The sequence below is a fragment of the Microcebus murinus genome, chromosome X (genome assembly GCF_040939455.1).
Source record: "Microcebus murinus isolate Inina chromosome X, M.murinus_Inina_mat1.0, whole genome shotgun sequence".
Lineage (NCBI taxonomy): Eukaryota > Metazoa > Chordata > Mammalia > Primates > Cheirogaleidae > Microcebus > Microcebus murinus.
In genome coordinates, this window is record NC_134136.1 from 112,108,540 (window position 1) to 112,122,594 (window position 14,055).

Genomic DNA, 14,055 nt, shown 5'->3' on the forward strand with positions numbered 1-14,055 from the left:
AAATTTAATTCACTATGTAAAATACATCACACAAACTGTGCTGTTATTTATCTCTTAGTTGCAGAGATTGGGCTCATTTCCTACTGTGTTTTGTTGTGTTGGATCATTATAGACCTTTTTTGAAGTTTAAAGATTTAAGTTTTTTATGGATACAAACTTTTCAGTTGACCAATGATTAGCTAATTTCTGATAATAGAAAAGGAAACAGATTGCCCCAAGGCTGTTATTTTCATTTCCTCATTGGTAGAAGAAGCATAATACAGAAGAAACTCAGACACAACACATTGAACCTCTGTCACCATGGGGAACTGGGCTGTGAATGAGGGGATCTCCATTTTTGTCATTGTAAGTAACAACAAGGGATAAATTATGAATTCTCTGACTTGTTTGGGTTTTCTTGGGAACTAAGATAGAGCAAAGCCTTTATGTTTGTTTGGGAGATTGTGTTTTAGCTGGTTCACTGTGTGAATATATATCTACCTGTAAGCAGACTGAGTCTATTTTTTCCAAATTCCTTAATGGAAAGAAAGTATCTGGGGAGTTCACTTCTTGTAGCTTATTTCTGAGTTTCTAGGAGCACCAGGTCAGCCAGCACTTATTTCACAGAGGAAGCAGAAGATATTTCATGCTACTGATCCCTGATTCTGAGTTGTTTATTAATGTTTACTCAGAGACAAATTTCTTTATTTTTTATATGTTTATACTACTTAAAATGGCCAGTTGAAATTTTATGCCATTTTCAAATAACAAGCAAAGTACTGATTGATGTTGGAAATTGGCCTTTATTTCAGTAACTACCCCTAAAATAATTAAAGTTCTCCAATTTATTTTAAAAACCAAGTACCTTCTTTTCTCAGAGGTCTAAACTTGAATTATTTATGAGGTTTATGAAAATTCAAGAGAAAGGAAATAAAATAAGTTATCTAGACTTATACATGTAGTGTGTATGTATTATATATAGAAATCAATATAGTCTATCTTAAGAAATAATTTTTATAAGTAAAGATATGACTAATTTTTAAAATGGATATATTGATTTTTATACTTTTTAACATAATGAAGATCAACTGTTCTCTTAAAATGGTCACAGTGAAGCAATCATGGACAAATTGGGCAGATAGAGATGTGATTTATAAATAGCCTTTCTAAATAGCCAATGGAAGCTTTGTACATATGTTTAAAAGAACACTTATGAATGGAACTTTTGCAAGAATTTATCATGAAATATATTGTCTTTGAGGGTTTTTTTTACTTTGTATAATTTATGGTGTACCAGTGTAATTTTGTTACATGGATTTTAGTGTATCCATCACCCAAGTAACGTACCATTAAGTAATTACTTAATGTACCCATTAAGTAATTTCTCATCATCCAAACTCTCCCATCCCCCCATCTTCTGAGTTGCCACTGTCAATCATTCCACACTCCTATGTCCGTGTCTACACATTAATTACTTCTCACTTATAAGTGAGAACATGTGGTATTTGTTTTTCTTTTTCTGAGTGGTTTGACTTAAGATGATGCCTCCCAGATCCTTCTCTGTTGCTGCAAATGACATGATTTTATTCTCTTTTATGAATACTATGGTTGAATAGTATTTCATTGTGTATATATACCACATTTTCTCTATCCAATCATCTGTTGATGGACACATGTGATTCCATATCTTTGCTATTATGAACAGTGCTGCAATAAACGTACAAGTGCATGCTATCTTTTTGATATAATGATTTCCTTTCCTATAGATAGCTACTCAGTGGTGGGATTGTTGGATCAAATGGTAGTTTTATTTTTAGTTCTTTGAGAAATATTCATAGTGTTTGCCATAGAGGTTGTACTAATTTACATTTCCACCAATAGTGTATAAGCATTCGCTTTTCTCTGCATTTTCGCCAGTATCTTTTAGTTTTTGTCTTTTTAATAATAACTATTCTGACTGGTGTAAGATGATATTTCATATGATTGAAATTTTCATTTCTATGATGATTTGATGTTTAGCATTTTTTTCATATGCTTTTTGGTCATTTGTATGTCTTCTTTTGAAAAATGTCTATTCATGTCCTTTGCTCATTTTTCAAAAGAATTATTATTATTTTTTTTCTGCTGTTGAGTTGTTTGGGTTTTTTGTAATTTCTAGATATTAATCTCCTATTGGATGGATAGTTTGAAAATATTTCCTCCCATTCTACAGGTTGTATGCTTACTCTGTTTATTATTTCTTTTGCTGTGCAGAAGCTTTTCAGCTTAATTAAGTCCAACTTGTCTATTTTTGTTTTTGTTGCCTGTGCATTTGGGGCCATAGTTATGAATTCTTTGCCAAGGCCAATATCCAGAAGAATATTGCCTAGGTTTTCTTCTAGTATTTTTATAGTATCAGGTCTTACATTTAAGTTTTTAATCCATCTTGATTTGCTTATTGTATATGGTAAAAGATAGGGATCCATTTTCATTCTTCCACGCATGCCAAATTAGTGGTACAAATAAAAAAGAAAAAACAAATATTTTGTTCTAAAAGCATATTTTATGCCAAATCAACATTCTATTGCAATATGGAATTCTTCTGAAAACTTAAAGCTGTAAACTTTGATTTCTTATCACAATTTTAAGAACAGATATTCCTTTAGAAAACAAGTTCAAATTATACTTTTAGCTCCCACTACAATTTTCCCAGGAAATGACCTTCTTCTAAATTATATACTCATTTACTTGAAAGTAAAGACACAGCTTGGAAAGACAGAGTAAGAAAGAATAACAAGGTCAGGAAATAGAGAATTTGCTTTATCACATTTTTCTTTGTAAAGAGAGAATGTTCTGGAGTGTCTATGGACATTTGATAGCTTCAAAACACAGTTAATAAAAGATCACTATGGCACTGAAGATAGAGGACTAAGCAGTGTCACCACTTGATACAGTCAGTGCTTGGGATGAAATAAGCTGTCACAGTCCAGAAAGCTCTTTTTCTTTTAAATTCCATGCCTCTTGCTCGCGCTCAATATCCCCTCCTTCAAAAGTTAAGTAAAACTTACCAAGTAGAATGTAAGTCCTGACATTTGGCTGATGAGACTCCACTAGTTGGGTTACTGTGTGGTGGTGGGAGGTGATTTGCACCTATGAGAGCAGAACACAATGTCCTACTAGTTGGGTGATGGCAGTAGTAATATATTGCTTTCCCTTCTCATTTTAAGAAGAGTCACCTGCCATCATCTATCAATCTAAGGTTAAGAAAAAAAGAGGAGAAAAAAGGAGGAGAGATAGACTGATAATAACCTGGCATACTGGCCAGGTAGTAAAACAATCATGGGGAATAAAACAGGGAAAGGTTAATTACAGGCAAGTGTAGTGACATTGTTGTAGAGAAGAGCTGACTCTAAGCTGATTACACCCAGCTTTGTCACCACCTTTGTCAAAGGCTGGACTTGGGGAAGTCCTGATCCTCACTTAACTTTAATCCAGAATGGAATCTACTACTGAAATGCAAAAACCTCATGCAACTCTTTCTGTTTGTGCAGCTGGTATGGCTGGGAATGAACGTCTTCCTCTTTGTCCACTACTACCAGGTTTATGATAAGCCACCTAAATTCTTTTACACTCGAAAACTTCTTGGGGTAAGTATAAGTTCCATTCCATGCAACATTGGCTGGCTCATATTTCTAATCAAACATTCATGTTCATATTCCCTTTAGCATTTAAATAAATGTTCCGACTAACTCAAATAGCACCATCAGCCTCACTCCCTACATTGAAACTTCCTGGGCAAGAGTTTTTTAAGGCCTTCCAGTGTAGGACAAACAAAAATGTGGCAGAGGGTCCTTGCATCTCTCCTTGCCCAAGGTCCTTATGCCATTATTTGGCTTAAAAGAGAAATCCAATACTGACTCTGAAATGGAAGGTTGGAACGATCTATCCAGGGGTGACACATGTGGGACAAGTGGGACTTTCCATATTTTCTAAGTCATCAGGTTCCTATCACTTTTGTGCATGTAGAACCTTACTCCTAATGACATATTATACAATGATTTTCAGAAAATTAGCCTGTCTCTACATATGGAATTTGCTCAAGGGCCATATCTGTTGACTAGGCTAGCAGAGTGAAGGCCCTGGAGTTTCCTTGGGTCCATTAGTGCTCTCAGTTTCCTTGAACTGTCAGACCTCTTTCCCTCAGAGAACATCATTTGTTACATTATGCTGAAACTATGAATTAATCACTTAATATTAATTATAATATGCATTATAAATCATATGTATAAATAATTATAATATGTACTTATACTACATTATTATAATTGTTCTTAACTTATTTACATTAATGCTTTCCCCCTCCAAATATGCAACTTCTTTAGATGTTGACAAAGCTAATAATTATGATGCCAAAGCATTATACCATACCAATTTAAGTTGTTAAGGTCAGTCTAAGTGCTAAAAAAACCCTTCTTTAAAATATTTAAAAGGTCCAGTTTGGGTACTGAACTCTAGTTAATGATATATACACTTAAATATTTAGGGGGACCTGAACTGATCTCTGCAAATTACTTTGAAATGCATCAAAAAAATAAGATCAGTTGATAGATGGATACAGGAATAGATAGATAGACATTCCTGTATCCAGGATGCTTGTGATAAAGCAAGCATAGTAAGATGTAAAAGGTCCAATCTTGGAGATGGATAAATAGGTCTTCATTGTAAATTTCTTTCAACTTCACTTTATGTTTGAAAATTTTAATAATAAAATATTGGGTTGGGGTAAACGGCCAGTTTCAGATTGAAACAAAGGGTCCTAGCAGGCCCTAAAGGAAAACCCTTGGCTCTAAAGGACCTTCCTGTCCAGATCACTTGATATCTCTGGTATGTGGCCCTCATGCTGGGAACCCTGGGGAAGTGGGGATGGGAAACATTCTGTGCTCACAAGAGTCATTCTGCTCCCTATCCTGCCTCTTCTAGTCAGCGCTGGCATTGGCCAGGGCCCCTGCAGCCTGCCTGAATTTCAACTGCATGCTGATCCTGCTGCCAGTCTGTCGAAATCTGCTTTCCTTCCTCAGGGGTTCCAGTGCGGTAAGACCAAATGTTTCACTGAGTTCTTCACATTTTCAAAGGTTATCAAGAACAGTGCCATTTTTTTAGGAAAAGCAGCTGATAATTTACGAGGGCTTCAGCTTTTGTAGAATATTCTTGAGGCAAGCCATGTCCTATTCTCTAGCTTGTTTCTATACTATTTGTGGATGAAGCTCCATAGGACAGCCACTTAACCTGGAAAAGAAATTAACAAGAAAAAAAACCCACCTATACCTTGATAGAGACAATGAAGTAAGCACACATGCATGCACATGCACACACACACACACACACACACACACACAATATATATATATATATATATATATATATATATATATATATATGCATAGAAACAGGGCTTTATGAGCCTGACATGTGTGGCATTTGGGAATTAATTTTTCAGTATCACTCAAAAAATTTTAAGTCAGAGAAAATATCTTTTGTGGAAAACATCCCAAGCAGATGGAATCAATGAGCAAAAAGTCACACTATATTGAATGTGACTAAGCGTTGGCTTCATGGAATTGAGGAGTGCTGAGCTTTCTAAATGCCCAGGGGTCCTTTCACTATCACTAACAATTTAGTAAGCCCCTAAATGCACTATGCTAGAAGGGGAGGAAGATTAAGTAGGTAGGAAGAACCTTTGTGACCCTTAAAATGATATACAAATTTCTTATTGGTATTGTTATACAAAGATGAGAAACAAAGAACTTACAATCTACACACGTACTCAAATGAATATGCTACAAAGCAAAATATGATGGGTCCCACAAAACAAATAAAGAGCTATGAGGAATCAAAGGAAAGAGAAATTATATCAGGTGGGGCAGGGAATGAAAAAAGGTTTCTTAGAGAAAGTGGCCTTAGACATGCCCATATAAGGATAAATAAGCATGTAAAAGTTATAAATGAGAGAGAAAGGCATTCTATATGGAGAAAATGGCATGGGCAAAAGCACGGGAAATGATGAGGAAATTGTATTCTTGAAAGCCAAGAAGTACAATATTTATTGTATGATAGGAACTTAATGAACATTTGCTAAATGAAGCCCATGCACCATAGCTTTTTGTTTTTAAGGAGATACATTTGCTTTTTATTCTTTCTACACGCATTCAAATACTCTTTATTTAGAGGAAGTAAATGCTGAGAAACTGGTGGTGTTTTCAACAGCACAGCCCGTTAAGAAATTCTGGTTACCCCACAAAGCCAGATTGCATTGCAGTTGAGCTGCTGTGTCCCATGAGTAGCACATGTTGTAATGGCAGCTTTTAGGCACCCTGTGGCTTGAGATGGAAGATCTTCATGAGAATCTCTAAAGACAGGGATGAAATAAGGCTGCTCTTCAAATTGCATCGAAAAGCGCAGCTCTGTAACCAGAGAGATCGTTATGTAAAAGAATGTATTTTTTTAAAACTAGCAGCAAGTCACATCTTTTTACAGACAGGACGCATCCTTTCTTGAGGGATTCCCAACCTGAAATGTGAACTTTTCAATTGTAACTTCTTTTACAATTGGGATTAAAAGGAGTGAGTGTGCTGTGACTAATGTTGGGAATGATAATAGCTGCCACTCATTGAAGCTTCCTAGAATTTATCTCAAGAAATGTGCACATCAAGCCAGTAAGATGAGAACAAAATTAGATGGGAGTGTTGGCATTCAAACCCAAGTCACTGTACCCCCAATCACTTTTCTTTGTGCCGCTGAAACTTCTTGACGCTGTCCCGTTACAGTATTATGGTTTTAGAAATCCATCATGTATGAGTGTTTGAGTTTGCTGAAGAACCTAGGCTAGAAATGACAAGGATGTTGTAACTTTAAGGACTCGTTAGTAGGACGTTATGTAAACTAAACAGCCAGAGAACTCCCATTCAGTATCTAGCAGTTTCAATGATTCATAATTTGCTTTTTAATCCTTCTGATTACCTGAAAAAAGAAAGCCCCAGGGTTTCCCTTCCCACCACCCCAAGAAAGGTAGGGATAAAGGCTCTCAGCCTATGCTGTTGAGGGTGGAGCTCAGCATATGGAAGTCCCCGAGGACGCCTTAACAATCCCAAATTGCCATACAGAAACTCATTTCTAACCATATGGCAGTCCTAGTCTTAAGATCAGAAAGAAACAAGAAGGTGAGAGAGTGAGGTCTTATCTGCTACCTTATGTAATCTGAGGATCAAAGGTCCTCAACATGGCTCTATTTCTAACCATGTGCTTTAGCACAAATCTCTTGGGCTTTGGGTCTCATAGTTGTGTTTTAGCTGAAAAACAGGTCAAATAATCCATATGTAAGAATGAATATGCCATTGTAAAAGTCTGTCAATTAGTAAGTTGTCAGTCAACAGATATTTGTTGAGTGCCATCTATATGCTAAGTCCTAAGGACACATGGTGAGTAAAGAGTAAGATATGCATGGGCCATGATGAGTGTAAGGAGCTTAGAATCTTATAGAGGAGATAGAGAATAAACATGGAATTTCAAAATTATATACAGTACTATGCAAACGAAGTGATGTTATTCATATTTATGACATATTCCACTGCCACCAGGTGTGGATATTACTGTCAACTTTTTTGCCTTAGTTCTGTAGATTCAAAGTTGTCTTTTGCAATTTCTCCCAAGTTGCATATAAATATCTAATTCAGATACATTAATATGCATGTAATGAGATCAAATGTACGAAAAATAGAGCTTTTCAGTTTCTGTTAAGCCCCATAAATATGCACTTCTTTTTGGTTCTACTTCTCTTTTTTGTTAATTCTTTTTTTCACTCACAGTTTCAATAGAGCATAGAAATCTGCCAAGGTGACTCAATAATCTCCCTTGCATTAGAATGGTAGTTTATTGAAATCAGGCAAGACTTTAGGCGATAGTAAGAGAAACTTCCCTTTAGAGGTCAGTGGCAGAAAGCAAAGAGGTAGTTCAGTGAGGAAGCTATAGGCCATGATGGCAGCTTGGGTAATTGATAGATGGATGGTGATAATTCAGAAGTGATTCAAAGCATATAAATGGTATGTGCATGATGAAGAGAAACAAAAATGGTCTAAGCAGTCACAGGCAGTAAGGACCCTCCTTTCCACCCCACCAGCTAGTCTTCTTGCCCCCTTTTCAGGAAGTAGTGAGGAGATTGTATTCTTGAAAGCCCAGTATCAGCATAATTTGTGGCTTCTCTTTGGAGTGTTTGCCATTTCTGACCACACCAAAGAGGGTAGCTGGGAAAAATCAGGGATTGGTGCTCTGGTGGGATCTATTCTACTGGCCCATTAGTGACTAGTAGTCCCTGTTTTTCCTTTTAATAAAATGTATGTGCTTCACATTAACTAATTTTTAAAATTACCTATTATGATAAAACAGACTATTACTGAATGGACATTATATTTCCCAAGCATATCTCTCCACTGTTCTGATATCCAGTTTATTTTTCTTTAAGGGTTTGTGGCTAAAGCTGTTAAGGGGCATCAACATCTATTATTTCACATTTTTGATGACCCATGGTGATGATTATGATGAGAATGATAATACCAGGAAGACAGTGTAGGGACCTCAACAAAACCATATTCTTTTTCTTCAAATTCAGCATGGAGGAGCCAGTGAATTTCCCCTCCAAAAAGAAATTTCAAAAGGATTTTTTGGGGAAGTAGAAAAGAAAACAATGTGGTAAGCATAGATATGGGGATGAATACATCTCTATAGCTTTAGAGGAATCATCTTAGGTTCTAGGGCAGTGAAAATGTAATGCATTTATTCAAACAAATAATGATGAAAGGATTTTGAAAGCACATGACATACTTCTCATCATACAGGAAGCTTACCCACTAGCTGGGGAGCCCCACTGAAAAGTTAAATAATAATAAAAAATATCATCAAATATTTACTGAATACCTTTCAATGAATCTATGCAACAGAGATAGAGGGAAGAACAATGATAATTATTCAGGTGAGGAAACTGGAGACTGAGTACATTATTTAATGTCACACAGCTAGGTGAGAGGGCTGGGACTCAACACAGGTATGTCTGAAGACAAAACTTGCTCTCAAATGTAATTCTGTACTGCTTTCCAACTATACTAATTCCCATTTTCTGATTCTTTGGATTTCAGTCTAGTTTCACTACTGGAGTAGTGAAGGACTATTTTAGTTATCTATTGCTATGTAACAAATTACCACAAACTCAATGGCTTAAAACAACCCCCACTTATTAGGTTACATGTCTGTAGGTCAGAAGTCCAGTACCTTGTGGCTGGGTTCTCTGCTCAGGTATCACAACACTGAAATCAAGGTGTCTACGGAACCAAATTCTATTCTAGATACTTTGGGTAAAAATCTTCTTTTGTGTTCATTCTTAAATTGACAGAATTCAGTTCATTACAGTTGTAGAACTGGGGTCCCTCTTTTCTTGCTAGTGATCATCCAAGGGCCACTCTTAGATGTAGAGGCCCCTACATTTCCTGCCATGTGTCCCATCTATCTTAAATCAGCAACAGTGCATAAAATCTTCCTTGCATTTGAAATCTCTGACTTCTTTTATCTCTGTTTTCTAGATCCATATTTAAAGAGCTCATGGGATTGGGTCAGGCTCACCCAGATAATCTCCCTCTTAAAGTCAATTTGGGACTTTAATTACCTCTGCAAAATCCCTTTTGCCATACAATGTAACAAAATCACAGGAGTGATAGCTCATCATAGTCCCAGGTCCCACCCAAACTCAAGGGAAGGAGATTATATAAAGTCATTGTGAATCACCCTAGAAATCTGCCTACCACAAGGACTCTTAGAAACGTGGCAATTGGGAAAGAGGAAAAAGATATTTCCTTAAAATTGCAAAGAACAAAGTAGAAAAACAACTTCCAGACTTGAAATAAACATAAAACACAATAAAGCTATATAAGAAAACAGGGACAGTCAATTTTTCACCAACAGAAATATAGAATAAGTTATTTCAAACAGGAAATCCTTATTTTGAGGGTCTGAGTCAGTGCTCAGCTCCACTGGTGGACACTTAGTTGTAGCTGATGCTGTTGGAGCTCCAGCATAGTTCCTATGCACTGACAGTTTTCCAATACATGGGTCAGGTGCCTTTTGCAAGCACCAGTCATTCTCTGCCTGAGGATTTTCTTTCAGCCCTGTCCTGGGGTAAGCCTGAAATCCCAAGGAATTGATGCCTTGGGAGCAGCCCTCAGCTAACAATGGATGGAAGTGGGTGGTTGAGCACCCAAGCTTCCTTCCCCTTAGGTGAAAACCAAAAAACAAATCAAACACACACACACACACACACACACACACACACACACACACACACACACACCCCTCTGGAACAAGTCTACAAAGCCTCCCAGAGTTCCCTGGTGTGATTGTGCCCACTGATATGATATGATATGATATGATATGATATGATATGATATGATATGAGAGTGGTAGCTGATATGATAATACACCCTTAATTGGTTACTTTCTTATTCTGGTCTCACTTCTACCCTCATTTTCTGTGATCACCTTCCAGAAAGAGTACTTATACTGAAATCCTTGTCTCAGGTTCTTGGGCATTTAGAATAATAGTGACTATATTCTCACATTTGGTTTGGTAGAAAAGGGCATGAACCTATTATAGGCAAATAGACTCAGATCTCAGCCAATGTGCAATTTTAGCTTTAGTTTTCTTTATCTGCAAAATGAAGACAATAAGACTTACCTCATTATGTTAAATGAGATAATGATTATGGGTAAACTACCTGGTTTACAGAATACGCTCAGTAAAGCCTAATTCTTTTTTTCCTTTTTTCTGGAGTTTGCAGTGTCTTCCTTACTAGTATTTCTACAATTTCAAAAATCTACTCTCAGGATCCAAACAGCCTGCCCTCCCTAGGTGGTAATGAGAATTAAATTAAATGATACATATCAAATGTGTGGCACATAGAAATCCTTCTTGTTAACATTTTCCCCCCTTAATCCAAAGTGCTGTTCAACAAGAGTTCGAAGACAACTGGACAGAAACCTCACCTTTCATAAAATGGTGGCATGGATGATTGCATTTCACACTGGTAAGTTTATTAAGACATTTGGGATTGCAAAGAAAACTTGTAACTAGAGAGTTGCCTCTATTCTTAGGTACCTTTTTGTAAGAACTCAATCATCATTTAAAGATAGAATAACTGCTGGTTGAATAAGTTGTATATTTTGAATGAGTTCTGTTCAAAAAAGTATTTACCACTCTTTCTTTCATCTCAAGATTAGGATTTCTTCCTTTAGGCCTTAACATTTTTATCTTAGGATCTTCCTTTAAAAATGAAGTATGCCATAAGCAATGTTGATCCTGGCATTTTCATCCTTTTCCATCCCTTTTAATATCAAAAAAAATGTTTGTTAGTCCACATATGAGAGCTTTCATTCATCCTACAAAGGTGCTTGGTTGCATATGTGGATTTATGGATTTTTTGCAGTAAACCTATAGGAGCCACAGTCCATAAATTGAAAATCCCTTAAGACAGCCCTTATCAGCTAAACACCTCCATTATTATTACTGTTATTGTTATTATGTCATTACTATATGTGTATATATATAATATACACATATATATGTATATTATATGTTATTATAATTATCAGAGTGGTAGTGTCAGTGTAAGAAGGGATGTATCTTGGACCCTTATCCAATCTCCACTAATTCACTTTATAAATAATTCATGGGCCAGACAATAGACATGTACAGTGATGAACAAAACAGACTTTTACTCTGCCCTTAAGGAATCTGTCCCTAGCCTGAGTAAAATAGCTTAGATTGCAGGCATTTTTCTTCTACTAGTAGATCAGGCAGGCTTTTCAAACAGTGGCAAATTAAATAGTTCAAAAGAAATATATGATAAAATCTTTCAGAAACTAGCATAGTGTACTGGTTAAGAGCACAGACTTCTGTACCAAATTTCCTGGATTTTATTCCTACCTTTGCTACTTCCTAGCTTGGTGGCCTTAGGAAAGGTTTTAAAGCAATCTATGCCCCAGTTTCCTAATCTGTAAGATGAGCTGATGTTAATAGTATCTACATTGTTCAGTCAATGTAAGGAGTAAGTAATTGTAAAGCACTTATTTATTAGGTGCTTGGCACCTAGTAAATCCTATGTGTTTGCTAAATAAAAATGTAATTTTTTGAGGGAGATTCATACTTATGGCTATAGGTTTGTATTAATTCAATCAAATCTGTCATCTCTCTCTGGAGATAATTTCAGAGTCAGGCAAATTGACTAGCCACTAGGCATTACATGAGAGTTTTCTTGCAATATATTTCAGCACCAATATATTAGGGGGAGAGAGACAATAAGAACACATCCAAACACCTTCAGAGACTAAGGCTATTTTGTAGAATCTCAGAACTTGGTTAGATATTTAGGAGCATGTAGCTTAATACCTTCATTTTACAAATGAGGAAACCAAGACCAGAGAGGCAAGTCATTTTCCCACAATCATACAACTAAAGAAAAGTTTTACCTAGTAGAATTGCCTTGTCTCTCTGGTTCTGGAGACCCACTTCTTGTTTAGAAGAGTCTTGGGCCATCCCTGCGTCTCCCTGTGACTTATCATAGAGTCAGAGGCTGTGGCCAGAAACCCATCTTACAATTAATTTGTGCATACCCTTCACCCTTTTTGTTTCTCTTCTCTGCCCTCTTTAGCAATTCACACCATTGCACATCTATTTAATGTGGAGTGGTGTGTGAATGCCCGAGTCGGAAATTCTGATCCTTATTCAGTAGCACTATCTAAACTTGGAGATGGGAAGAATGAAAGTTATCTCAATTTTGTTCGAGATAAAATCAAGGTAAGCCTCTCATTTTCTAATTCAGATATTTTCTATGCCATTAAAATTGAGGACTAGCTTCCAGTGAGTGAAGAACTCTACTTGGCCAGAACAACAAAACTTGGCTAGCCATCAGAGGGACATGTCTGTAGGTTATAAGAATGTGAGTATAGAAAAAATATCTCCCATTCTCTTGACCACATGTGTGGAGGGTCTCTAGAAGTCTTCCAGGTCTTTGAGCTCTCTATAAGAATGTGTTTACGTGGAGCCTGGAGTAACTCAGGCTTACTAGTGGCTATGCCCACCAGTCAAAGAAAGCCAGGAACACATGTCTAGTCAAACAAAGTTGGGTTTATTTCTTGCTACAGCAAGAGAAAACTCACACCTTGAGGTGTGTCTGGGACACCTCAGAAGGGTGTTATTAGGGACTTGTCATAGGATTTAGGCTTGTGTTAGATGGTTTTGGGAAGGGTTTAAGAATGCACAGATTTGCTCTGGATAAGTTATGGTCAGGAATAGAGATAGTTCTCAGATTATGTATTGTAATAATTTTTCTAGGAGGCAGAAGGAACAGAACAGGGCTAAATCTATAATAGGCGAAGAAGCAGTAGTCATCCATGTTTTTGTCTGGGCTCAGATATGAATTCACAGTGGTCTTATTTTGATCTCCTTCCATCACACTCACAGAGTGACCTCATCTGATGTTGGTGTTGAAATTATTTATGTGAAGTAGGAAACACCTGACCTAGGCGTTAGTGTCAGTTCAGCCACCAGCTGATGGCTGTCAGCGATGTTTTTGTCCTTTTTTACCTTACGGCACCTGAGGGATAGTGTATGCCTGCTAATTGTCATTCCTTGAGAAGCGTGGTGCATTGGGAGTAACTCAGCAGTTCTCCAGGGGCAGCCAAGAGAGTATCCAAGAGCAAGAATGTCTTTGCTCTCAGCAGTTGTTGAAACTTGCTACACTCAGAGAGAGAAGCTCCAGGTCATCTTCATGTGCCCAATGGCTTGGGAAGATGGCTAAAGCACATTATTATACATTGAATTCCAAGCATGTTTTCTTGTGTTTAGAAAAAAATCACAAGAAAAGATTTTTAATTTTACAAAATTTATTATCTTTAGACTGACATGAAAATGACTTACATGATCTACCTAAAGACAGAATTAAACAGCATCAAACAAAACAGAAATTATTTTTCTACAATATCTTGGATAATTTTTCTTTT

General features: G+C 36.7%; 1 protein-coding gene across 1 annotated transcript in view; it reads left to right on the forward strand.

Moving 5' to 3' along the window:
- Positions 1-219: 219 nt before the first annotated feature.
- CYBB (cytochrome b-245 beta chain) overlaps positions 220-14,055 on the forward strand; it is a 31,555-nt gene continuing 17,719 nt past the window's right edge. The window contains exons 1-5 of the mRNA XM_012736664.3: positions 220-345; positions 3,510-3,605; positions 4,939-5,049; positions 10,997-11,081; positions 12,705-12,850. Of these exons, the coding sequence (XP_012592118.1) occupies positions 301-345; positions 3,510-3,605; positions 4,939-5,049; positions 10,997-11,081; positions 12,705-12,850 (483 nt within the window). The 5' untranslated portion in view covers positions 220-300. The remainder of the gene's footprint in view (positions 346-3,509; positions 3,606-4,938; positions 5,050-10,996; positions 11,082-12,704; positions 12,851-14,055) is intronic.